The sequence below is a fragment of the Chlorocebus sabaeus genome, chromosome 8, assembly GCF_047675955.1.
Source record: "Chlorocebus sabaeus isolate Y175 chromosome 8, mChlSab1.0.hap1, whole genome shotgun sequence".
NCBI lineage: Eukaryota > Metazoa > Chordata > Mammalia > Primates > Cercopithecidae > Chlorocebus > Chlorocebus sabaeus.
In genome coordinates, this window is record NC_132911.1 from 91,195,145 (window position 1) to 91,221,787 (window position 26,643).

Consider the following 26,643-nt stretch of genomic DNA (forward strand, 5'->3'; position numbering starts at 1 on the left):
GCAATTCTTTTGGATTCCTGGATGCATTTCACATAAGGAAAAATTATGATCAGGGCACCAGACCCAATCTATGAAAGCCACTATCCCCCGTGATGTGATTTACTTACAACTAGTGCTATCTGAGCAGTAAATAACCATGATTTATTGGTAAGATGTTTCTTTTAATTTACACGAGGGCACTGTTAGAGAGAGGTTTGCTGCATGCATCCTGGTAAGGAATCCAGCGGAGAACTATCTGACAAATGGCCAGATTCAGGGAATGTATTAGATCAAGAAGGAAGAAGGAGACAGCAGGGGAGCAACTCAGATGGAAGGTTTTATGTCAGCAAGTATAAGAGATCCAATGTGAGCAGTGGTAGGGGTAGGGAAGCAGGGGTGTGTTCAAAAGTTGAAACAGCTTGTTTATGGCTCATACAATATTGAATTAGTAGTTCTTTGATATCTAACAAACTAACAATTCCAAACGTGATTGGTCATCACTTTTCATCATTGCCATGTTACCTCAGTTGGTGAAATTGTTATGTACATTTAAGTGGCAATATCCTGCCCTTTTTCTATTCTTGACAAAATTTGATACTGAGTTTCGTTTCCCGAACTTTCCCTCTAATTTTCACAGAACAAGATTTATGGTGTTGAAATCATTTGCAAGGACTGATTATTTTCTTGCTGCAAATTCCTTGAATTAATTAATACAACTAATGCTGATCAATTAGTGCTAAATTTCTTGCATATAGAAGTGGTTCTTCTTGTTGGTTTATGTCCTGTTTGGAAAAATGGATCTGTAGTACCCACAATATATACATCTGTGTTTAAATTTGGGTTTAGCTGCTTGTATATTTGATTGAAAGTGGAAATCCTCATGTCCTCTTCCCAGTATGTAAGAATATTAGCAAATAGCTATCATTTAATTTACTATCCAGATCCTCTGTTACTAGTCTAGTCAGTCATCCTTCTTATTTAATGTTTTTCTGTAAGCAACAATGTTTTTGCAAAACTTTCTGAAAAGTGATGGAGCTACATTTTAAAATGGCATCTTTGCTTCTGCATATGTATTTCTCTATATGTACGTACCTAGGCCTCCACCAACTCACTTTTGGCAATTGCTTTGATTATAACCGGATTGAGTTTTAACTGGGAAGCAGCAAGAAATATTTTTGAGTCATAAAACTGCTGTCTTACATATCAGTACTGAGTTGAAGAAAAAATAAATCATTTTCATTCGTTTGGAAAGGAAATAAATGATTCTGTTGAAAGTTGTACTTGCAGGACTTAATATACTCAACCATTGTTACAAAAAGGTGAGGGAATAGATGTAATAAAATAAATTTAGGCTTTGGACTGAGAGATTGGAATGTAATTCCAATCTCAAGCACTTAGAAGTTATATAATTTTTTAAGGCCAGTACTTAATTTATATACTTTTTTATCAATAATATGGTAAACTTTAATATTTCATCCTGTGGATTAGAAATGATGCATGTAAAGTGTTTGGCAAATAGTGGCATTATTATAGTAAGTATTATTTACAAACAGATGATTAAGTAAGAAAATAATTCTCCGTAGAGAGTAATATTCCTAAGAGAGACACTACTATATTATGTAATGCAAGCATATTCTTTGATTTTGCTACAAAATCACACGTTTACAGCATATACTTAGCAATAATTCAAAAGTGGTTTATTATTGCCCAAGACAAGGTTACCACTTTTCTTAATCTTTGAGTTTTTGAATTATTCAGATGAGTAAAAGACTACGAGCCTGATGGTCTGCAAGAGTAACACATGGAAGGAATAAAGTATGCTATAGGCATTATCATATTATGTGCTCTTGAAAATTCCTTCCCTAGGATATGAGCATTTCTTTGGCATGAAATGTGAGTAACAACGCCGATAGCACAAGAAAAGCCTATATTCAGTATTCTGTGGCTAATACACCCTGGTCACTATTTTAGAGATTCTGAAACCAGCACAGATTCTGTTGTGAGCCACATAAGAAATATTAGAATTATTGATATCTATTTTTCACCAGTTAAAAATTTAGCTCTGTCAAACACTAAACATCTGTTATCTGATAACACTTAAATAGTATTCAGGGAGATTGATCATCCAGTGACAAGTTGCAATCCCTGCACTTTTGCATCTTATTCTCAATATATTTCTCTGTGGATATTGAAGCAGAGCCTGTTTTTAAAGATTTATCAACCTAAAACATTATGTTGATTGCTTATGTTGTTTGAAATATGTATTTTCTTAATTAGATAATCATACAAACAAAAGGAAATTTAAAAGATCATTAGTTTAGTGATCTATATCCAAATACATCATCTAAGCCATTGATTCCAATCTTTGTTCATGTATGGGGAAACTTTTTTAAAGTGAAAATCATTCATAAACATCTGTAGTATGATATTATTTTTGGTAACTATTGATTGACAAAATACATAATAGAAAAAAGCTACTATAAATTTAAACATTTTAAGTAAGTTTACATTAATCACAGTAAATTCTCAATGCATAAAAATATAAAATGAATTAAATATATTTATTCACTAGAGGTAATACTCAGTTTACTTTTTTTTTTTTTTTTTTTTTTTTTTTGAGGTGGAATCTGGCTCTGTCACCTAGGCTGGAGTGCAGTGGCGCGATCTCAGCTTACTGCGACTTCTGCCTCCTGGGTTCAAGTGATTCTCCCACCTCAGCCTCCCAAGTAGCTGGGACTACAGGCACACCCCACCACGCCCAGATAATTTTCATATTTTTAGTAGAGATGGGGTTTCGCCATGTTAGTCAGGCTGATCTCAAACTGCTGACCTCGTAATCCGCCCTCCTTGGCCTCCCAAAGTGCTGTGATTACAGGGGTGAGCCACCGTGCCCTCAGTTTACATATTAATTCACATGCCACAGGTAATAATATCTCCATGACTGCCCATAGCCCACAGCCCCAGATTGAGAACTAGGGTATAAACCAGACTTTTAAAATGAGTATCAGTAGAGTTTGAATAATCTTGTTATTTCAAAGTATTTTGTAATTTACTCTGGAGGAAGTTATCCTTTATAGTTCTAATTATAAAATCAATGAATAACATTTTTTTTTCTCATAATAAACTTTGTTTTTACCTGAAGGCTATCATACGTACATACATACAAAAGTACACAGCTCATAAATAAATTTTAATAAAATGAACCCATCTGTTAATCACCATACTGATCACAAATTAGCAACACCCTAGAAGCCCTTCCTTAACCTCTTTCAGTTACTTAATTACTACACCTATCTGTATCTTCAAAGTTAATCACCTTTCTTACTGGTAATATTATGAGTAAGTTTTACTTGTTTTAAAATTAATATAAGAAACACAGTATATCATTTAGTATATGACCTCCTTTGTCCACTTTTGTGTTTTCAAGATTCATCCATGTTGCTATGTCAGTAGTCAGTACTTAGTTTATTATTGTATAATACACTTTTGTATGAATATACTATACTTTATGATATTATTGATGGGTATTGGTTGTTTCTAGTTTGTGTCTATTATGAATAAATACTGTGAGGAACATTCTTGCATTCTAGTTAATGCTTTTATTGCATATATTTCAAGTAGGTCTGTATCTCAGAATGGAATTTCTAGATTACAGTTATTATATATGTTCAGCTTTAGTATATACTGAGAAACAATTTTTCAAATTGATTTGTATGGACTTTCACTTCAACCAACTGTCTATAAAAATTCCTGTTGCTTTCAATCCTTGTCAACTATTGGTTTTTTCCTTTTTCTTTTATTTTAGTAATTTGGATAAGTAGATAACCCTATCTCACAGTTTCAATTTGTATTACCTTGCAGAATAATAAGGCTAAACAATTTTAAAATACATATATTTGTAATATGGATATCCTCTTGAATAAGGGCTTACTTAAGTTATTTACTCATTTGAATAATGACTGCTTTCTATTTTTTATTGATTTGTAGATTTTTAATTATTTATACACATGAGCTAGATTGAGCAAATATCCTCTCCCTTTTGAATTGGCTTTTCAGTTATCTTCATGTTGTCATTAGGTGAGATATTCTTAATTTTAATACAGTCCAACTTACAATTCTTTTTGTTTTATGAATAACATCTGATTTTTCCCTTTAGAAATTTCTGTTCACTCCATCGTTTTCAAGATAACTTTCTGTATTATCTTCTAGATATTCTTCTTCATTGATTATCTTTCCCCTTTAGTTCCATAATCTGCCTTAACATTACTTTCTATGGTTTGAACTCTTGGTAATTACCTCCTCAAACATTGCTTCTGCTTCATTGTCTCCTTTCTTCATGGGACTATGCTTCTATGTTTGTCAGACCTTTTCTTACATTGTTTTCTCAGTGTTTTTCAACCTATTTTCTTCCTATGCTTCAAACTGAGCATTTTCTCATGTGCTATCTCCATTTCACCTTCTTGTTAATCCCACTTATCAAGTTCTTTATTTCTGTTGCTTTATTTTTAGATACATGTATGTGTGTGTGAGACGATAGATAGATAGATAGATAGATAGATAGATAGATAATATTTGATTTTTTAAACTAACAAGTGAAATAACAGAATTCCAACTCACATTACTTAAACTTGATATTCTATTTAATTGAGTCATCTTTATGAATTATTTTCAAGGACTTTGGGCTGCTTTTCTCTTTGCATCTCTCAGTATGAATGATAGTGTAGGCATACCTGTACTCATTCCTCCTTTTATTGTGCTTCACCATATCATGTTTCACAGATGTTGCATTTTTAAAACAGATTAGAGGTTGGTGACAGCCCTGCATCAAGGAAGTCTATCAGTGCAAGTTTTCCAAAGTATGTGCTAATTTTGTGTCTCGGTGTCACATTTTAGTAATTCTCTCCATAGCTCAAACTTCTCATTATTATTACATATTTTATTGTGATCTGGGATTAGTGATCTTTGAGGTTACTATTGTAATTGTTTTGGGGTACAATGACCTGCATCCATATAAGACTGCAAACTTGATCAATAAATGTATGTGTTTTGACTCCTTCACCAATTTGCCATTCCCCCATCTCCGTCTCTCTCTCCTCAGACTTACCTGTACCCTAAGGCCCAAGAAAATTCAAATTAGGCCAGTTAATAACCATACAGTGGCCTCTAAGTGTTCAAGTGAAAGGAAGGGTTGCATTTCTTTTACTTTAAATCAAAATGTAGAAATGATTAAGCTTAATGAGGAAGGCATGTTGAAAGCTGAGAAAGGCTGGAAGTTTTTAGCTAAATAGTAGCCATGTTTTGAATGCAAAGGAAAAGTTCTTGAAGAAAATTAAAAAGTTTTACTCTGGTAAACATGCAAATGATAAGAAAGCAACAGTCTTACTGCTGATACACAGAAAGTTTTAATGGTCTGAATAGAAGATCAAATCAGCCACAACATTCCCTTAAGTCACAGCATCTAGAACAAGGTCCTAACTGTTCAATTCTATAAAGGCTGAAAGAGGTGAGGAAGCTGCAGAAATTTGAAAGCCAACAGAGGTTTGTTCATGAGATTTAATGAAAGAAGTCATCTTCATAACATAAAAGTGTAAGGTGAAGCAGCAAGAGCTGATGTAAAAACTCCTGCAAATTATCCAGGAGATATAACTAAGATCTTTGATTAAAATGGTTACAGTAAACAATAGACAAAACAGTCCAATTTTGGAAGCATATACCATCTTCAACTTTCATAGCAGGTGAAGAGAAGTCAATGCCTGGTTTCAAAACCTCAAATAATAGGCTGACTCTCCTGTTAGGGCCTAATAAAGCTGATGACTTCAAGTTGAAGCCAATCCTCATTTGCCATTCTGAAAACCCAGGGGCTTAAGAATTAAGCTAAGGAATTAAGTTGTCTGGGCGTGGTGGCTTATGCCTGTAATCCTAGTACTTAGGGAGACTGAAGCAGGAGGATTGCCAGAGCTCAGGAGTTTGAGACCAGCCTGCGCAACACAGTGAAACCCTGTCTCTACTAAAATAGAAAAAAATTAGCTGGGTGTGGTGGTATGCACCTGTAGTCCCAGCTACTCAGGAGGCTGAGGTAGTAGAATCATTTGAACCCAGGAGAGGGAGGTTGCAGTGAGCCGATATCATGCCACTGCAGTCCAGCCTGGGTGACAGAGTGAGACTCTGTCTCAAAAAAAAAAAAAAAAAAAAATTCAGTTAAATTTACTCTTCCTGTACTACATAAATGGAACATAAAAGTCTGGATGACAGCCCATCTGTTTATATCATGGTTCACTGAATATTTTAAGCCCAGAATTGAGACCTACTGCTCAGAAGAAAAGATTCATTTAAAATGCACATAGTCAACCAAGAGCGCTGATGGAGATCTACATGCCTGCTACCACAACATTTATTCTACAGCCCAAGGATCAAAGAGTAATTTTGACTTTCAAGTCATATTATTTAAAAAATACACTTCATTACACTATAGCTCCCATAGATAGTGATTTCTCTGATGGTTCTGGGCAAAGCAAATGAAAATCTTCTGTGAAGAGTTTACTGTTCTAGATGCTGTTAAGAATGTGGTGATTCATGGGAGGAGGCCGATACGTCAACATTAACAGGAGTAACTAAATTGCTGCAATCTCATAATAAAATTTGAATACATGAGGCGATGCTTATAAATAAGCAAGGAAAGTGGTTTCTTGAGATAGATCAACTCCTAGTGAAGATGATGTGAACATTGTTGAAATCACAATGAAAAATTTAGAATATTACATAAACTTAGTTAGTGAAGCAATGACAGGATTTGAGAGGATTGACTGCAGTTTTGAAAGAAGTTCTACTGTGGGTAAAATGCCAGGAAAGAGCATTGCTGCTACAGAGGAATCTTTTGTGAAAGGAAGAGTCAACTGAGGAGCAAATTTCATTGTTTCATTGTCGCATTTTGAGAAACTGCCACAGCCACCCCAACTATTAGCAACTACCACCCTGATCAATCTGCAGCTGTCCACATCAAGAAAAGACCCTCCATCTGCAAAAAGATTACGACTCACTGAAAGCTCAGATGATTGTTAAGCTTTTTTTAAGCAAGAAAGTATTCTTAAATTGTTGTATGTACATTTTTTAGACATACTGCTATTGCACTTAATAGACTATACACTACGGTATGGTTTAAACATAACTTTTATATGCTCTGGGAAACCAAAATTTGTGTGACTCACTTTATTATGATGGTGGTCTGGAACAAAACCTGCAATAACTCCGGAAATACAGGTATGCTTGCATTTTTCATATTTTATTTCATTATTGCTTTACTTACTTGTCTCTTCCAATAGAGTGTATAGCCATCCAAGGTCAGAGGCTATGTTTTATTTATCCTCAATTCTGGCATATAGTTGAGGCTGAACATATTTACAGAGTGAATAAACAACAGAATTTCTTACAACCCTATGTTTAACTTGTGATTCAATACAAAATTCCACTTTTTTCCTCTCTATAGCTTTGCCCAAGCATTTCACAGGCAAGATTAGCCTAGCTGTATCATACATACACACACACACACACACAGAGTTAATATGTTAATATATAGTTTATAGTTTATATATATACAGTTAATAATGTCACTTATTAAAATTAAATGTACTGAAGTTTTATGTATATCCATTTATTGACAGTTTTTTAGCCTTTCCTGACATAAGACATGCATTGGGCTTTTTTAGATTTTCTTTTACATCCATTACTGTAATAATTGTATTACACCCATTGATGTTTTCTAAATTTTCACCACCAAGTTATGTACTGAAAGGGTTCCTGTAAGTTGGTTGTATTTTTTCATTAGGGCAACAATAATAGCGATATGATAAATGCCATCTTAGTGACATTCTAATATCATTTTTCAATAATAATATAATGGGTGACCATGAAGGACATAGAAACCTAAACAATATTATTGTTTAAACATGAACAATTTTTAAAAAATAGCTTTGCTTGTATAGGAGAAGTGTTTGACATAACATTTTTTGTTGTTCTTATAATTACAACTGAATGAAATTTTCTAGGGATTCCTTTGACGTTCATTAGTGCTTCTGGGGCACAAATACCCTTTTATGATAATCAGGAATTACTTAGTATCTTAGATTTATAATGCTAAAATGTTTTAAAAAATTAAGGAACCTGAGTTTTTTTCATTTTTTACTTCAAATTAAGATACTGTTCTCCTTCATTTTGTCTGCTTAAGGCAAACTTGGAAAATGCTGTTCGTTTGTGTATAATCGCCATCATCATCTAACATCCAAATCCTTGATATATCATGTGTTTTGGTATGTGTGTTCCTTCTAAATATTGAAACTAAGATGAAATGACATCTGTATTCAAAGCAAAATATAAAATTAACAAAAACAGATCAGTAATACTATGTCAATATATCACTTCTGGTTATTCAATATGGCCAGGATTTGCTTCTCAAATGTCAGAATAAAAGAAATGTGCCTATCATGCGCAAGTGATTTCATTAAAACATGCCTATGTGTTCATGCTTTGAAAGACACTCACCCACATGGTCCCTGTTCAAATAATTACTTCCCGAGTGCACATGAGGCTAGACTTCACCAAGAAAAATCACCAAGAGAAATAGAAACTTCAGTATGCTAATAGACACCATGTTTTCACATTTGTGTTTCTTGTGTTAAGCAAAGAGTGACTGGGACAGGTGTCTCAATTGATAGACGTTTATTTAGCCAAAGTTTGAGGACTCATCCAGGAAAAATACAGTCACAGGAGCATCTGTGACATGTGCTTTTCCAAAGAAGATTTGGGGGAACTTCAGTATTTAAAAGGAAAACAAGAAGAAGAAGAAGAGAAAAGAGGAAGGTAGGTTAGGCAGTGACACAAATTGTTACATTTTTGTGAGGCTCTTAGATAAGGTAAAAATGCAAAAAGAAGGAATAGAGAAAAAGTCAATTATGAATTTGTCTCAGGGTAGGTGGAGGGATGATTTCTGGTCCTGTCCTTGTCCTGTACCTGTGAAGATAAGCTAGTAATGGTGAGATACAACAGAACTCGGGTTTATGTCTAGTTTATAGGGGGGTATGTATTCTAAAAGATTTAGGGGCTCACAAGGGGCTCTCAATTATTCCTAGTGAACGATTTGTGAGAGAGACTATGTGGGGAGATACGTGGCCTTTTATACTTGTGGGAACCTGGCTTGTGGATGAGGCTGTGACACAGGGTTGTGAAATTACAGCCATCTGGGAACAAAAGGAAGGCAGTGTTGTGTGACTCATTTTCCAAGCTTAACTTTCCCTTTTATATGGTGAGTTTTGGGGCCCCAAGGTTCTATTTTTTTCACACTCACTACTTATAAATTTCTATAGCTGGGTTTTAAAATGATTCAAGTCTTCATCCACTTAAAAGATTGTTTAACTTTTAACACGTAGTGTCATTTTTTTTCAGGTATTTACCTTGTTAGATTTTATACTATGATTCAATTAAAACCCTTCAATTATTGGTGAGCCCAAACAGCTTAGCTACTGAAAGCATAAATGCTTAAGATATTATTATATTCGCCAAGTGGTCAGAATTCTTCTTTTTTATTTGTTTGGTTTTGTTTTTGCTGTTCTATCTTAATGCATCTACAATGTACACACTTAGAAATTAATATGTACTGTGGTGGAAGGTTAAGAAAGTAGGGGTTGGTTGGCATATACTAATACTACAACTTATATAATGTAACTTATATAATAATAATATATCTTCTTGTACTATTACCACAACTGTTCATTAATTAAACATTACTCATTATCATTGTTATGCATTTTTCTTTATAACTTTAGCTTGTTTCAAAATTACTAGTGTGACTTGAAAACTAAAGTAAAAAATGTGTTATTTAAAAAGGATTTTTTTACAATTTAGTACACATTATTTTTATCCTATTTTGCAAGCTGCTTGAGGTATGTTTTTCGAATGGAGAATCCATCATATGATAAACACAGAGCTTCACAGGCAGAATTTCCTTAAATCACTTATAGGTCTGACCTGGAACTGTTATTCCCCTTCGCCCTCAGAGAAGTGGGTGGCTGGATGCTACAGATATGTTTCTTCTGGCAGCAAGATAGACAAAATGAAGAGGGACCTGCTCAGTGCCATTTCTGCAGATGGCAAAAAATGTGAGCAATAGCTGGAACTCATTGCTATATTACAAGGATCTGAGTGTAGCCTCAAAGGTGCTCTCCCACATGGACATTGATTTCCACAGTCTGCATCTGCTTTGGTGTATGTGGCATTAGTTTTCCCTGTAGTCGTTGTTCTCTCCAGGAGCACTAAAGGAATTCTGCGAGAATATCAATTACTGGTACCCATACTCAGACTGTCTAATTCAGTAAGTCTAGGTTGAGTTCCAAGAATTTGTATTATTAACAGAGTCCTAAGGTACTGCTGCTGCTGGTCTGAGCACTTTAGAACCACTGCCTCACAGAATGTTTTGAGGTCATAGGTTATTTCTGAAGATTGTCATAAATTGCTCTGTGTTATGCTCCTGAAATTTTATGTACTGGTGAAATTTCAAGTGTTCCTATCAAAGGAGCACTCTCACAACACATATATGCATCCTTGCAATACTTTGAGTCTCACCGTGACACTACAGTATTGTTTACTCTTCTCTGTGTTGAATGACTAGTTGCGATTCCTGAAACTTTTCCTAGAAATCTAACTACACACTGGTTAAGCTTTCTTCCTGTCTTTCTATTTACTTCTTTTCAAGACAGCATTAATGAGCATTCTAGATTCCTGTCCAAACTTCAAGAAATGATAATTGTTTCCTTTCATAAAGAACTATGTTATTTAGAATAACCTCCTCCTTAAAAAGCTGTAAAAAGCTATATAAATTACCGAACAGAATAATAAAAAGATGCAAGATAAGACAAATAGGGAAAATAGAAGTATATGACCTAAAGCGGAAAAATTGAAACCCAATAAGAAGCAAAACAAATTTCAACTATATATCATATGGACAGTGACAAAAAATTACGTCCACACACACATACAAACCCAAAAATAGATTTCAAAGGGGAAAAAAGCTTTACTATAAATAAGTTGGAACACTTTCTCAATATAACAATGTTCTCAGAATTATATAACAATTTCATATTTGTGTATTTTAAACAATGTCTTCAAACCACATAAAGCAAAATTTGACCAAAAAACCCCACAATTCTAATCAGGAATGTAATAAACCTCTTGCAATATATAATAGAATAAGAAGATAAAAATAAGCAGGAAGCTACCATCCCCAAAAGTGACAAAATAAGAACTTTCAAACATTCTATTTTCTGTGAAAGTGTGGTAAGAACCAATGTTTTCAGTTATTTGCAAATTAACCAAGGCTTGCAGCAATCTGGAGAGCATTTATCAAGAAGAATGGATGAATGTCAATGAGACCAATGAACTTTGTGGCGTTTTAGCTTGTCCTATAACCACATTCCCTATCTAGCTCTGGGGAAGCCTTGAAAAGCAACAGCCCCCAGTAATGGAGAAAACTAGAAGTATGACAGTCACTGAAGAGATGAGAACAGGTTGGGAACCTTTCAATGCCTCACTCCAAAACAAGCATCCTTCTCTGACATGTCTGGTCATTCTCTGGAAGACTCAACTTGAAAGGTTGTTATAATATGACTCAGTCCACCCAGTACAAAGCCTTTTTCCCAGGGGTGTTTGTTGAAAACAGTGAGAGGCAATTGTTTACACTGGGAGCTCCTGAAGGCTGTGGATACAAATTGAGGCAGATAGTAGGCTAATCAAAAAAGTGAACATTTTCCAATGCATTCTATGAGTATTACCAAAAACAGATGAAGATGTCACAAGATAAGAAAACTACAGATCAACATTTTATAAATACAGATGTAAAAATTCTCAACAAACTTAATTCTGCACCATGTAAAAAGGATTATAAACCATGTTCATATAGAATTTAAGCCAGAAATATAGTCTGTATCTGAAATTCAACATAATACATGAATGTAATATCAACTATTATCTCATTGTAATATGAATCATTGTAATACACTATACTCATGGGATAAAGAACAAAACCCACTGTATTAGTCAGTTCTCATGCTTCTAATAAAGATATATCCAAGACATAATTTATAAAGAAAAAGAAGTTTAATGGACTCACAGTTCCACATGGCTAGGGAAGTCTCATAATCATGGTGGAAGGTGAAGGAAGAGCAAAGCTGCAGGCAAGAGTGAATGTGGAGGGTAACTGCCCTTCAGAAAACCATCAGATCTCATGAGACCCATTCACTATTACAAGAACAGCATGGGAAAAGCCAGCCTCCACTGGGTCCCTCTCATGACATGTAGGGATTATAGGAGCTACAATTCAAGATGAGATTTGGGTGGGGACACAGCCAAACCATATTACCCACATGATCTCTTTGATGATAAAAAGTACTGAAAGAACTGGCAATAAAAGAGAATTTCCTCAACCTGGTAAAAATCACCTCCTGGGAAATTCAGCAAATAAATGGAAGAAAAGATATCCAGATTGGAATAGAAGTAACATTACCTCTCACCTCTCTTTGCTGATGATATAATTGTGTTTATAGAAAAATCCTAAAAAATTTACACACACACACAAAGCCAGCTAATGAGTTTGGCAATATTGCAGTATTCATGATCAATATATAATAATTCTATTTCTATACACTAGCAAAGAACAGTCTAAAAATGAAATTAATAAAATTAATTTCATTTATGATAGTATCAAAATGACAATATACTTAGAAATATATTAAAAATAAATGTTTAACTTGGGTATGGAAAACTACAGAATATTATTGAAATAAATTAGAGAAAACCTAAATAAATAGAAAGACATTGTGTGTTTATGGATTGGAAGATTTACGATTGTTAAGATGGCAATATTTCCTAAATTGATCTACAGATTTGCCATAATTCCTATTAAAATTTCTGCTCTCCTTTTTTGAAGAAATTGATAAACTGATCTTAAAATCAATATGGAAATACTAAGGACCCAGGACAGTCAACCATCTTGCAAAAGAATATGAAACTAAGAGCACGCACACTTTCAGGGTGTGAGTTTGCATTAGTCAAATTTGTGTGGTGCTGGTATAAGGATAGACATATAGACTAATAGAATATAACTGAGAGTCCAGAAATAAACCCACAAATTTATGGTCAATTGATTTTCAACAAGAACACCAAGACAATTTCAACAAATGGTGCTGAGACAACCGAATATTTACATGCAAAAAATGAATTAGGACCCCAATCTTATATGATGTAAAAATTTAAATAAAATGCATCAAAACTCTAAATTTAACAAGCCTATAAAACTCTTAGAAGGAAGCATAGATGTAAATATTTATAACCTTGCACTAGGCAATGGTTTCCAGGATATAACACTTAAAGCACAAGCAACCAAAGAAATATTAGATAAACTGGACTTTATACAAATTAAAAACTTTTATGTTTCAAAGGAAGAAAGTGAAAAGACAACCTACAAAATAGGAAAAAATATTCACAAATCACATATATGATTAGGATCTAGTTTCTAGAATATACTCAAAACTATTATACTTCAATAATAAAACAAAAATACCTTATTTAAAAATAGGCAAATGATTTAAATACAAAGTTCTTCAAATTGGGAGAAAAGCAAATCATAAAACATTGTGATACGACTTTACATCCAATAGGATATCAAAATATAAAATACAGACAGTAATAAAAGTTGTGCGTATGTGAAGAAATTGAAACCCTTATACATAGCTGATGAAAATGTAAAATGATGTAGCTGTTTTGGAAAATACTTTGGCAGTCCTCGAAAAGCAAACCATTGACTTTTTATATGACCCAGCAATTCCACTTCTATGTATACACCAAAGAGAATTGAAAACATATGTTTGCACAAAAACTTTTATATGAATATTCATAACAGCATTATTCATAACAGTGCCAAAGTGTAAACAACCTGAATGTTCACCAACTGATGAATGAATAAAGAAAATATGACATGTCCATATTATATGTATATATATATTCATTCCTAAAAATTAATGAAGTACTGATTTATGCTACAAACCATAGATGAATCTTAAAATAACAAAGTCAGACACAAAAACTACATATTATATGACTGCATTTATATAACATGTCTAGAATAGGCAAATCATAGACACAGAAAGATTAGTGTTTGCTAGGATCTAAAGAGAAGTAAGGATGGAAAGTGAATGATAATAGATACACTATTTATCTTCAGTATGAAAACGATCTGGAATTAGATATGGTTCCATAGTTGTATGAATACACTGAAAACCACTAAATTGTACTGTTTAAAGGTGTAAATTTTATTGTGTGTATATCTTTTTTTGGGGGGGGATGGAGTCTCGCTCTGTCACACAGTCTGGGGTGCAGTGGCCGGATCTCAGCTCACTGCAAGCTCCGCCTCCCGGGTTTACGCCATTCTCCTGCCTCAGCCTCCCGAGTAGCTGGGACTACAGGCGCTCGCCACCTCACCCGGCTAGTTTTTTGTATTTTTTAGTAGAGACGGGGTTTCACCGTGTTAGCCAGGATGGTCTCGATATCCTGACCTCGTGATCCGCCCGTCTCAGCCTCCCATATTGTGTGTATATCTTAATAAACAATAAGAATGCATAAGATTTGGACATGTTGTCCATGTTGTTACATATTTACAGAAATTGATCCTATGCCATAAAACTCATTTCAAAAAATTCAGAATGTGTTGTATATACCAACAGTGGAGATCATCAGCAAAATCACAAGATAGCTCTGAAAAGAGTAGTGAAATTGATACAGTAATCCCAGGAAGTCTTCACAATATGAAATAGACTATGCGACTAAGTTTGTCTATTGAATAGACTGAATATGTAATTTAAAATATTCCCACAAATGCCCATTCACTTTAAAAGTATGAATTCCTGTGAATTCTATGAAAAATTTAAGGAAGACATGTCAACTCTACACAAACCCTTCTAAAGGACAAGGGAGAAAATGATCCTAAATTATTTAATTCATCCATGATAAACTTTATATTGAAACCTGATAAGGGCTTTACAAAATAAGAAATTATTGGTCAACCTCATTAATAAAAATATATAATATATATATATATATATTTTATATGTAATATAGCAATATGTAAGTATATTGAATCCAGAAATATATAGAAAACACTATACATCATGACCAAGTTTGATTTATTACAAAATTTAAGATTCATTTAACAATAACAAAGTGTTAATATATTTTACCATGTTTACAGAATAAATGATAGACATCATTTGGTCATCACTTTTCAGACTCTTAGTTTTAAATTTTTTTGCTCAATGAACTCAGATACAGTGTTATTTCTATCACTATCATTGAGGTTTCACAGCTTTCTGTAAGTATTGTAATGAAAATATGTCAACTCTTGAGGGCATTCTTCTTTAGGAAAACCTGATAACAGCAGGATCTTTTAAATTACATCCTGTAGATCAATTTGACATTAGTTTTTCAACTGTCCCTCCTGAGGTCTCTCTGAAGGTACAAAGAAAAGGAAATAATCATTCTTTTATGGCTATCATAATTGCTGAAATGGAATCACATGGTATTTCTGCACCCTTTTTGAGAAAGTATGCCTCTTTGTTGAAATGTTGTGAGAAAAAAAGAGAAAAGTTTTATTATGTGTCAAAGTTTGCTGATAATCGGAGATGACATCTTCCCACTTTGGATTCCTGTCTCTTACAGTTACTTGAGATAGAGAGAGACAACCCCATTTCAAATAAAATCTACCTACTTAATGACCACTCTCTTTCATGCTGCTATTATGGTTTTGCTATTTAAATATAATGTTATAATAATGCTTTAGGCACAACTGATTCCTAATTTTGTTTTACCTACATATTACTTTCCCTACTATAAATTGTTTGCTTGATTAAATGCAACATCATGATCTGAGTAAGGAAGGTTGTTATAAAAACTTGAATAATAATGCTAACATTTATTATGACAAAATGATGTTCCTATAGTTTCACATCCATAAAATTGGGAGAAATTTTGCATAATTCTGGGTTGTGCCCTATGTCAATTAAAAACAATACCAGAAACTTATAATGAGATAATTATCCGCTTTTACTTTTTTATGAAGCTAGACAGAACTTAGCTAAAATCCTAGCAATGCCAATTGCTTAATTTTCCTGAGACATCAATTTCTTATTTGTAAAATTGTGGCAAGGCTACCTATCTGGTACCAATTTCTGTGAGGACTGCATGAAATAATGGCAATTGCAGGTTTTGTGATCTGGCACCTAGCACTTAGTATGAATAATCAAATTTGAGTTTCCTTGGCTCACTTCTTGTACCAAAAAAATTCATTTATGTATCCCATTGACAGACCCAAAGGGTACAGTTCCTTAATTGATTTAATTTGACCAGGGATATACCCTTAATCTAATATAAACAAATTTATAGGTGTGGATAAACCAATCATCCTTTCTCAATAAATAATATAAACTTTGTCACCTAATGGAGCCAACTGTTAGCTTCTTGAATAAAATCATGTAAACTTGGGCTTAGGGCTCCCATGTTTACTAGGTGTTATATAAAAAGATTATGGAAGCATTGAGCAGATAATGGAAGGGAAAACAAAGTCAACAGCATGACAAGGACTTCACAGCACAGTTCCCCCTGTAAAGAGTGAACACCCTTCGTTCCTGGTATGTGTGGTTTCAGACTCAATTCCCATTACGCCATACCCTGAGAGTCTACTACCTTATTTTGTATGTCCTTTGGAACATATACCTTTTGTATGTTAGTTGGCTTGAATGTGTTCTACTCATTACAATCAAATGAGTTTGGACTATAAAATTGTTCCACTGCTTTTAAAGTTATGTCATTTAGAGCAGCATATATTAGTTTTCAAAATATTAAGTTGCATCATGGCTTTTTATGAATATTGATTATTCGGTAGACTGTATAAGATTGGCTAATAGGTTTACCGATATGTAGTCTGGCTTAAAACTACATCTTTACCTTAAAAGTGTTAGTGCTTTCATCTATGTCTTGAATATTGAAGAAAAAAATGTAATATGGAGATTACATAAGCCTAGGGAAGAAAAATGACCAAAACAGTTTGCCCAACTGTTTGAATGAGTTGTGCACAAAACACCATGGTCCTAAATTGTGTTACATGTTAATATTTATGTTTATATGTATAATTTAAAATGTTTTCATCACAAGTAAAAAATGAAGTAAAGAATAAGGTTATTTTTGATTTCATGTAAGAATAAACAAACTCTTCATTATGTCAGCAAAGATTTTGGCTCTTTCTGTATTTTCACTCGTCTGTCTTCAGTGTGTTGGCTGTAGTCCTTGGTCTTGTTTTTCATGCTTTCAAGATGCTGCTGCATGCTTTAAAATTTAACACAACCTTGTCCAAAACATAAAGGGCAGTTGGTCATCCTAGGTTGTTTTTGTCTCCTGGATCACTGACCTTCCCCAAAGCACCCCTCCCAGCATACTTCCTCCTAAATCCTATTGGTTTGTTTTGGGTAGGGTAGCCAGATATACTCTGTTGTGCAAGCAGAATTATGAATGCTTCCTTTTTATTCTCAAACATGCCCATACTTCAATAAGAAATTATCCACCTGCTCTTGGTTTGGGTAACATGCCTATATCTTAGGAGCATAAGATCCCCCTGCAAAAAAAGCCCCCCCCCCAAAAGAAACCCTCAAAAAAACAAAAACAAAAACCTCAGATATCTAGTGTTTCAACCTCTGTCATGGAAAGTGAATCTGCCAGCGGATAAATGAATGGCTTTGAGGTAGACAACCACTAATGTCTGCCACATGTTAGGTACTAAACGATTTCCAATTTCTGAATATAAAGTGGGACATTGTGTAAATTAGTCTAAATTATTGATACTAAAATTTTATGGGATGATCTTGTTGTATGTGAATGTGAACTTAGAAAGAAGTACTAATGAATCAATTTAATTATTAGGGGAAATTTAATTTTATCTACTATTTTGAAATATTGATTAAAATAGGATTAGCAGCTGCTCTTTTTATTTATAAAAATTATCTTTTGATGGTATTCTAAGTGTTTTCTTTTGTTTTCATCTAGAATTAGACCCAGTGACCAAGCAACTTATGCTCCAAACAGCGAAACCAACTTTTGGCCATCTGACAGATGTAAGTAAAATGTTCAAGTTATAATAAATGTCACTCTTCATAGTAATTAAATGCAAACATTTATTATTTATTGTTTTTTAATGTCTAGTAGCCTTCCTATTAAGATAAGTGTAATGTTATCTGCTCTAGAAAATAATGACATAAGACATTTGTAAAAGTTCTTATAATGAACCATCCACCTACTTATGTGTTTTAATTTTACTCTAAGATACTATTTTTGGTAAAATATTTATAACATCCTTAAAAAACTTTCAGGCTGTCTCAACAAAATTATTCTTGTAATAATCCTTACCTCAAAGAGTTTTACATTTTTAGAGAGGAATATAAACATTTAAATAGATATTTCAAAGATCAGGGGTCACCCTTTTTTTTTTTTTTTTTTAGTTTTGTTGTGTCCATTTTATATGAATAAAATATTGTAGTTTGAACAAATACACCTCATGCCAATCTCTATAAAATTAATATTATAATATACCCATAGAATGCATAAAGAACCACTATGCATTAGTTCATTCTAGAATATTTAATAACCTATACAAGAAATGTGATTAAAACTTTGAACAAGTTGTTAATATAATGAATATGAACAACATTCAAGACAATAGCTTCCGTAGGAGTCTGGAGAAGTCCAGATGGCCTGATGGTATTGCTCCTCATGAAAAGACTGCAAAACCCAAATGACCTCAGCTCTCACGGCCATATATATAGAGTGGGTGTCTGTAAAAGGTGGCAGACTGTGATGTGTGATATAAGGATGTTAAAAGAAGCCAAAGGGAGAAGGAAATGGATTGGCAGTTTACCCAAGTAGGATCTGGGAGGAACAGAAATACCTAAAGGAGTTTTTAAAAGATTAAATTGTTTATAGTGTGGTGCTAAATGTCTCTGTCTCCTAACAAAATCCTTAGTGAAATCCATCTGACTCATTCTGATGTTTTCAGTGTTTCCTTATGGTTGAATTTGAACACATGCTGTGTCTTCCTTTTTGACTAAAGTGTAATGAGAACAGTAGTTCCCCCAAAGAGGGCAACATTGGGGTTAAAATTTGAGAGCTCATCTGCTATTTGTGAATTAGGGTGCAACTTTCAGTTGTCTTTTGGATTAAATCATCTTGATGAAAGTGCAATGAGTGTTTCCTTGCCATGGTTACCAAATGACTCAAATGATGGTAGTTGGTGTGTGACCACAAGGAGAAGGACGTTATGAGGTGAGCATTTGCTAGTTTGTACCAACAAAAATTGCATATTCCCTGAATTTAAGTTCTAACTACTGACTCTGCTGATACAAGTGGAGCTTTGCCTGAGTCAGCTGAGTGGGACAAGTTTGGAGTTGAGGGAAGATACTTTCTTTATAGCTAAGTCATCAGACTGGGATAGGAAACAATAGTCCAAAAAGTATGTAAAAAAGAGTCTTCTCAATTCCTTAGTTGGGACAGGGGCTTAAATCTTTGTAAATCTTGGATGTTGTCTTCCCCCTAAGATTTTTTTTTTTTTTTTTCCTGGTAGGGAGGAAAAGAGAGGAAAACATCTTTTTCTGTAGGAAATACAGCAGTGATAGATGTTACTCAGCAGGATCAGTGGGGATAGGAAATGCTGAAAAGGACTGACTAACTGGCCAGAACTGCCCTCCTCCTAAGAAACCTGGATTATGCCTTCCAGGGATCCAGGCATAGTGAGGAGTGTGATGTATCAGGATAGCAGACATTTGAAAGGCAGTGGAAAAAGCAAAATGAAGCAAGGAGAAACTCCTAGGTTGGAAGTGTGTCTAGAGATATGTAGAAGAAAACAGACATTTCTAATTAAATTCTTTTAAGCAGTTTAAAGTGTCAGTTTTACAGTAAACCTTCTGTCTTCCTTCGAAGTCTTCAATTGCTCACTAATGATTTTGATGTAAATAGATTTATTTTTAAATTCTGAGCAGAAAAATGTGCCAACTGAAATTTTCGGTTTCCTGGAGGCAAGAACAGATGTCACATATTAAGCCAGCCACATCTGTTAAACCATGTAGCACAAGAAAAATAAACGGAAACTTCCTTTATTCTGGCAATATGTTAGTGATTGTTCAAGTGTTCAATTTTAATTGTGCATTTGTCACTATGTGTTTTGTGACAGTTCTCAGGCTACTTTGAACTTTGCTTTTTTTCCCAGCAGGAGCATCTATTTCAGTACTTTGCACAAGCTAGCATTATTTTAACTAATTCCAGCAGGGTCAAAATTAAATGAGTAGGTTATATATCTCTATAACACACCCACCTGCATATGTTATGCACTTGCTTCATACTGATCAGCATTTTTCCACAGACATGGTGATATGGTTTGGCTGTGTCCCCACCCAAATTTCATCCTCAATTCCCACATGTTGTGGGAGGGACTCAGTGGGAGGTAATTATTCAATTACCATGGAGGCAGATCTTTCCCTTGCTGTTCTTGTGATAGCTAATAAGTCTCACAAGATCTGATGGTTTTAAAAAAGGGAGTTTTCCTGCACAAGCTCTCTTCTCTTGTCTGCGCCATGTGAAACATGCCTTTCACCTTCTGCCATGATTGTGAGGCCTCCCCACCCACATGGAACTGTGAGTCTAATAAACCTCTTTCTTTTGTATATTGCCCAGTCTTAGGTATGTCTTCATCAGCAGCATGAAAACAGACTAATATACATGGAATTATTTGGACTAGTTTATTAAATGGGGAGTTTCAGACATAGCTCAGTTTTGCCTGAATAATGATTGGATGATTAAACAAAGTCAAATTTTTATGTATGGTGCCATAAAGAGAACCTTTACCAATAGGACCTCACTCCTGCCCACCTGTTCAAATAATATTTAATTCTCCTGTGTTTACTTCTAAAAACATCATTATTTACATTTTACAGTTAACCTACAATTAATCTGGAATTGACAATTGTCTATAGAGTGAATTTAAGTTGAAGGGTTTTATTATCCATATGAATATTCAGTTTTCTCAGTCACATGTGTAAAAAAGACCATTATCTACTCACTAAACTACATTGTCACCATTGTTATAAATTAGATGACTGTATATATGTTATTATATTCTATATTTTACAAAATAGTTGCATTTGTCTATCCCCATCTTGATGTCACAGTTATTTAATTTGGGGGTTTTTATATAAATTTTGATATATTTAGTGGAGTAAATCCTCCTACTTTGTTCTTTCTCATGGCTGTCTTATCAATTCCCCTCTCTTTTGGATTTACATTTAAGTTTTGGAAACAAATTGGCTTGTCAATATCCACAAAAATAACCTACTGTAATTTTAAGGTTTTATTTTTATCTTTGCTTTTCACTGGTTTTACTTTGGTGTGCTTACATATGGTTTTGGTTTTATTCCTACTTCTTCTGTTTAGGTTTTACAGGTTTTACAGGTTTTTTGAATGTATGCATTTGTCTTTCATTAGCTTGAGAAAATTTTCAGCCAGAATTTTATCAAATAATTCTCTGCCTCATTCTTTTTTCTCTCCTTTTGGGGCTCCATTTAAACATACATGACAAATTTTGCCTGTATGTGTCTTTCCTCCTACATATTTTTTGGGTATTTCTTAATCTTTTAATCTCTATTTCAGTTCTCATATTTTAATTGCTCTTCCTTCCTGTTTATTAATTCTGTTTTCTGCTCTTTTTAATTTGGGGTTGATCTATCTATTGAATTCTTCATTTCCAATTATATAGATCCCAATTATCAGGTGATATTCTATATTTTTTATCCTTTTAGTCCACCTTTTCTACTATTTCTTGAACATATCAAAGTTATTTTAAACTTCTTGTCTACTAATGTTAGTATCTGAATCTTTGGTGCATCAAGATATCTAATTGTATTTTTTTTTTCCTGGTTCTCTGTCACATAGTCTTTCTCTTCTTACACTTGGTAATTTTCAGTTGAATGCTGGATATTTTGTACAAAACTTTTATAGACTTCAAATGATAACTTCTTTATGATAGGATTATTAATTCCTTTGTAGGCAATTGGAATGGAGGATTGATCACTTTAAGCAATCAGGGAAAACTGAGTCCACATCCCAAGAGTGGCAAGCCTCAGTCTACTTCTTCATCCCTGTTACTCTTCAGGGTTTTCAATGGGATTGGAAAATATCACTTGGGCCTCACCCCTGTCAAATCCTAAACTCTAATTTTGTTTCTTTAAGGAAGACTGATGAAATCTCAGCATTTTTCCAACAGCTTTTGGCTTAGCTTTTGAGCCTCTTGCCCTGCACAGACATCTTGATGGAATAATCATGTGTTTGAGTCCCTTAAAGTCCCTTAAAGTCTCTAATTTTGTCATTGTGGACACGCGAGACTACCCAAAGCTCAGCTGGTTTCTCTATTCTCTAGCAATGTACCTCCTCTGCCGAGGCAAATTCCTTGAGCAGCATCAGTAACAGACCCCAAAATAGTAGTCAGTTCCACGTTGATACTTCAACTTCTCTAGATGACCATACCTTTATGACTTCATGAAATTAGCACATCTCTGAAGACTTTAAGGACATAATTTTCCCCCAGCTCAGCAGGAGCATAATTGTGCTCAGCGGGAGCAATGATCTATCACAAACTCACCTACTCTGTACAGAAGCAGAAATTCTGAATATATTTTACTGAAAAAGATCAAGTGAAACCTGATCTCTAGGTTAGTTTTAATATTCTCTTTGGTCCTACCACTTCATTATGGATTTTTATCTGAAGGATGTGCCTAATTCAAAGTACATTTTGAAGAAAATGGTTGACATTGTTTTTCCCCAAAAATGATCCAAGACTACCTGTTAGCTCACCAGTATCTGAAACATTGAAATAGAATCTCCTCTGCACCCACATGTCTTTCACCACAGGAATAATTTTATGTAAGATAATTAGTTTAACTATCCTGTCTTTTAAACTTGTATATTCTAAGATTTTGCCAGGGGCAAGAAGTGGCAAAACTGTTTTCTCTCAATTGATACTTTGTAGAATAAATTGAGTTATTTCAAGGAAGGTAATTGGTGCCCATGATTTGGTAAATAAATGAGGTTCAGGGAAAGCAACAGAAATAACATAGATATAAGAGTAATTGTTGACAGAATGTGGAAAAAAAAGTTATAGCGAGATTAAAGACCACACGTTGAATTAGGGATGACTCACTAAGTTGAAAAAATGAGCAGAGTGAATAAGAAAAAAGCATTTAAAACATAGTAAGTCAAGTTTAATATAATTGTCTACCAAAATAATAATGAATTTTACCCTAGGCATAGAATAAAACTTATTGGAAGAATAGTAATTTTAAAAGTGTGAAAAGATAGTTGGGACACTTTGTAGCTGGTGAAAAGTCATTTTGTGATTACTCTTGAACTAAATCAGATTTGTAATAGAGCAGAACAATTTGATTTAGTTTTTAAAGATAAATGTCAAAAAGTTTACCCTAGTTATTTAAGAGATATGTAGTAAATGGGAAGGCAGATGGAAAATTAAGAAGTTTCTTCTTATTCAGGCCTTCCCTAGTCCTGAGTTTCATCTGCCAGTGAATATGTTGCTTGCTGAAATTTTCTGAAAAGTCTCCATTAAAACATATGTGTTGCATACAAAAAAAGGAATGATTAAATTCTCTCTGAAAAAGTCTGTTTATGATAACTGTTCCAATGTCTCCCATTTCACATGACAGAAGTCAGGAGCACAGCAATAGTGAAGAGGGCAACACACAGCTAGGAGAACACATGCAGCCTGGAGACTGTGCTCTTGGCATTTCCCGCTTACTTGAGTTGTTGACATTTAAAGACAGAAAAGAACATGGGATAGCAAAACGGAAGAAGCTTGTAGGCGTAATGTTTCTTCACCCCACAATGCCTGTGGTATGTGTATCTTTTCCAGCTTCTTTTTTGGCACACGATGGGTGACAAGTTACAGAGCAGACTGAACTTTCAAAATAAAGGAAGGAATTATTTTTGTTTTCTCATATTTTTTCCTATTTAGCTTATTCAAAACAAATTCATGAGTCTCAATATGGAATACATGACAGGCTCCCCTCTGGGGCTTTCTGAGGTTATATTTTTTCTCCCACGACCCTCTGAAGTTTCTAACCCAGGATATTTCAAATGGATGTCAGACACTTACATTTTTAAAAATTTCATAAGAGATTATGTGAAAACTCCTTTCAAACTTGGGAACATTTTCCTGCATCAATTCTAAACTTAAATAAATAAATAAACTCTTGTTGTTTGGTCCTGAAATAAAAGCCAAACTAATTTTTAAGACCCTTAGACAAATCCAGGTTTCCTGTTTAAGTCTGTATACTTTTCTTATCGTAGCCCTTATCTTTCAAAAGATGAAGATAATCCTATTTTAGTTCCACTAGCTCTTAAAAAAGTTGGTTTTGTACTGGATAAGAAAAAAATAAAAGAGTAATGTTAGAAAAGTCAGGAAGGATAACCCAGAAATAACTGTCACTTATTTTCACTCGGTTAAGAATCAGTGGTTGAAAAGTTTTGAAAACATGCCATTTAGCCCTTTGCTTAGATATAAAACTTTTAAAATTCTCCTTTAAAAAACCCTTTTAAAATGTACATATTATGGAAAATATACAAAAATAAAGATGGATATAATAAATGACTAAATTTTTGTTGAAAGTGATATTGTATCTCCTTTTATCGAGGTATCCATATCAACACATGAGCACACATGCATGCAGACACAACAGCCTCTAAGACAAGGTGAAAATATGCACACCACAGTGTATTGCTTGGTGAAGCCATGTTATCTGATGGTTCTGTCCACCCATATTAGATTGCTTTGGCTTTTGCTGAATTGTGTTCTGTGTGATAGCACAGCCTAATGTGAGGACATTATTACCAGAAATGTCAGAGCTCTTCTGACAGTACTATAAGGATGTAGGTGCAGATGAAATTTCCAATATTCTTTTTATTAAGAAATATGGGACATGTTTTTCTGGTTTTAGTGCCAGGAATAGGTCTTCTCCTGAATGACTACTTTGTTTTTATTTCAAGGATACTATGACCCATTAAATGAATCACTGATCCTTCTAGATCAATCCTACTAGAAAGCTTTGGCCTAAATTTGTGACCCATCTCCATCAGATGTATAGGAACACTAGTAATGTGCTCAGTATACTCATCTCACTTCTGACATCAGCTCATTTTCCTATCCTCATTTCCCTCTGTCCCAATGTTTTTCAGTCAGCATATATTTTATTTTGAAATTGTATATATATATGTAATGTGTTGCTATATATATACACACATATATGTATATATACAATAAGAAGCTCTTTAAAGATACATCTTTTAACACAAACAATAAATAAACTGAATCCAGATTTATTATCTAGTGCCAACTATCTAATTTAAATCATTTTAATTTTAATCAATATATCCAAAATGATATAATTTTGTGATAACATTCTTTTGATTACTAGTGTGTTATTTAATTTATGGTTTCTATAATAAATAAAGAAATATAAAAATAAGATTATTACCAGATAATTTTAGAAACAGTATTTTTTTTATTCATTTGCTTAATAATAATGTATAATAAAGGAGAATGGACTGAAGAAATAATTATACTATTAATATAATTCATAAAATATTTTAATTAAGTAGATAAAATAGACTGTTATTTTTAGGTATCTTTTAAATAATCTCAATAGACCAGCACTTAATTTTTTAATATAGTCAATTTATTCTATTACATTTCCAGTCATAAACATAATAATTACAGTAGATTGTTCAAACTGTATGATACATGATTTTTAAATTGCAAACTGAAATTTTCTTCAAGAGAAATGTAGATAAAAGCTAGAAACACAGAAGAATTTTCCAAAACTCTAGCATGACTGTGTTACTTTATATTTCTACCATATCAATTATAAATATAAAGTTTAAGAAGTGAAAAATAAATACTAAGTTCCATTTGAAAAGTACTCTGATTCTAATTTGAACAAATCTCTTTTAAAAGTATTCTTGATTTAATATTCTTTTCATGCATAATTATTGTGAGAAATTATCTTTTAATTACAGTTTTCCAGAAGACAAAATAATCTAAAGCAAATTTCCAGAATGTGGCAATGATTTATGCTTTTAAAAACAGGTTTTCAAGACATTTCCCTTATTGGAACAATTATTTTTGCATAAATAATTTAAAAACAATAAAAAGATTCTCTATTGTTTTAACAGAAGTTGTAGTTTTAAAAAAAAACAAGGCAGCCATGCTTTTGAATTTACAATGAAACTATCATTTTTGCCATTTACTTGTGTATGTAGGATACAATATATTATTACTCCTCAAATGCACAAAGTACAGATAGTGAATGCAAATTGGTGAATTTATGCCTGTTATTCGATGTATAATTAATGTTGTTAGGCTTTTCTTAATGTAAATTTATAAGAAATACTGATAAATGTATTTATCCATAAATAAATCATGTACATATGATAAAATCTGTATTTAACAAAATGACAGAGGAGTTTACCAAA

At 33.5% G+C, this 26,643-nt stretch overlaps 1 protein-coding gene across 1 annotated transcript in view; it reads left to right on the forward strand.

Annotated features, from left to right (window-relative positions):
- The window catches only part of CNBD1 (cyclic nucleotide binding domain containing 1), a 550,745-nt gene that overhangs the window by 513,878 nt on the left and 10,224 nt on the right, over nt 1-26,643 (forward strand). Inside the window, exon 11 of the mRNA XM_038000318.2 lies at nt 18,109-18,176. Within this exon, the coding sequence (XP_037856246.2) occupies nt 18,109-18,176 (68 nt within the window). The remainder of the gene's footprint in view (nt 1-18,108; nt 18,177-26,643) is intronic.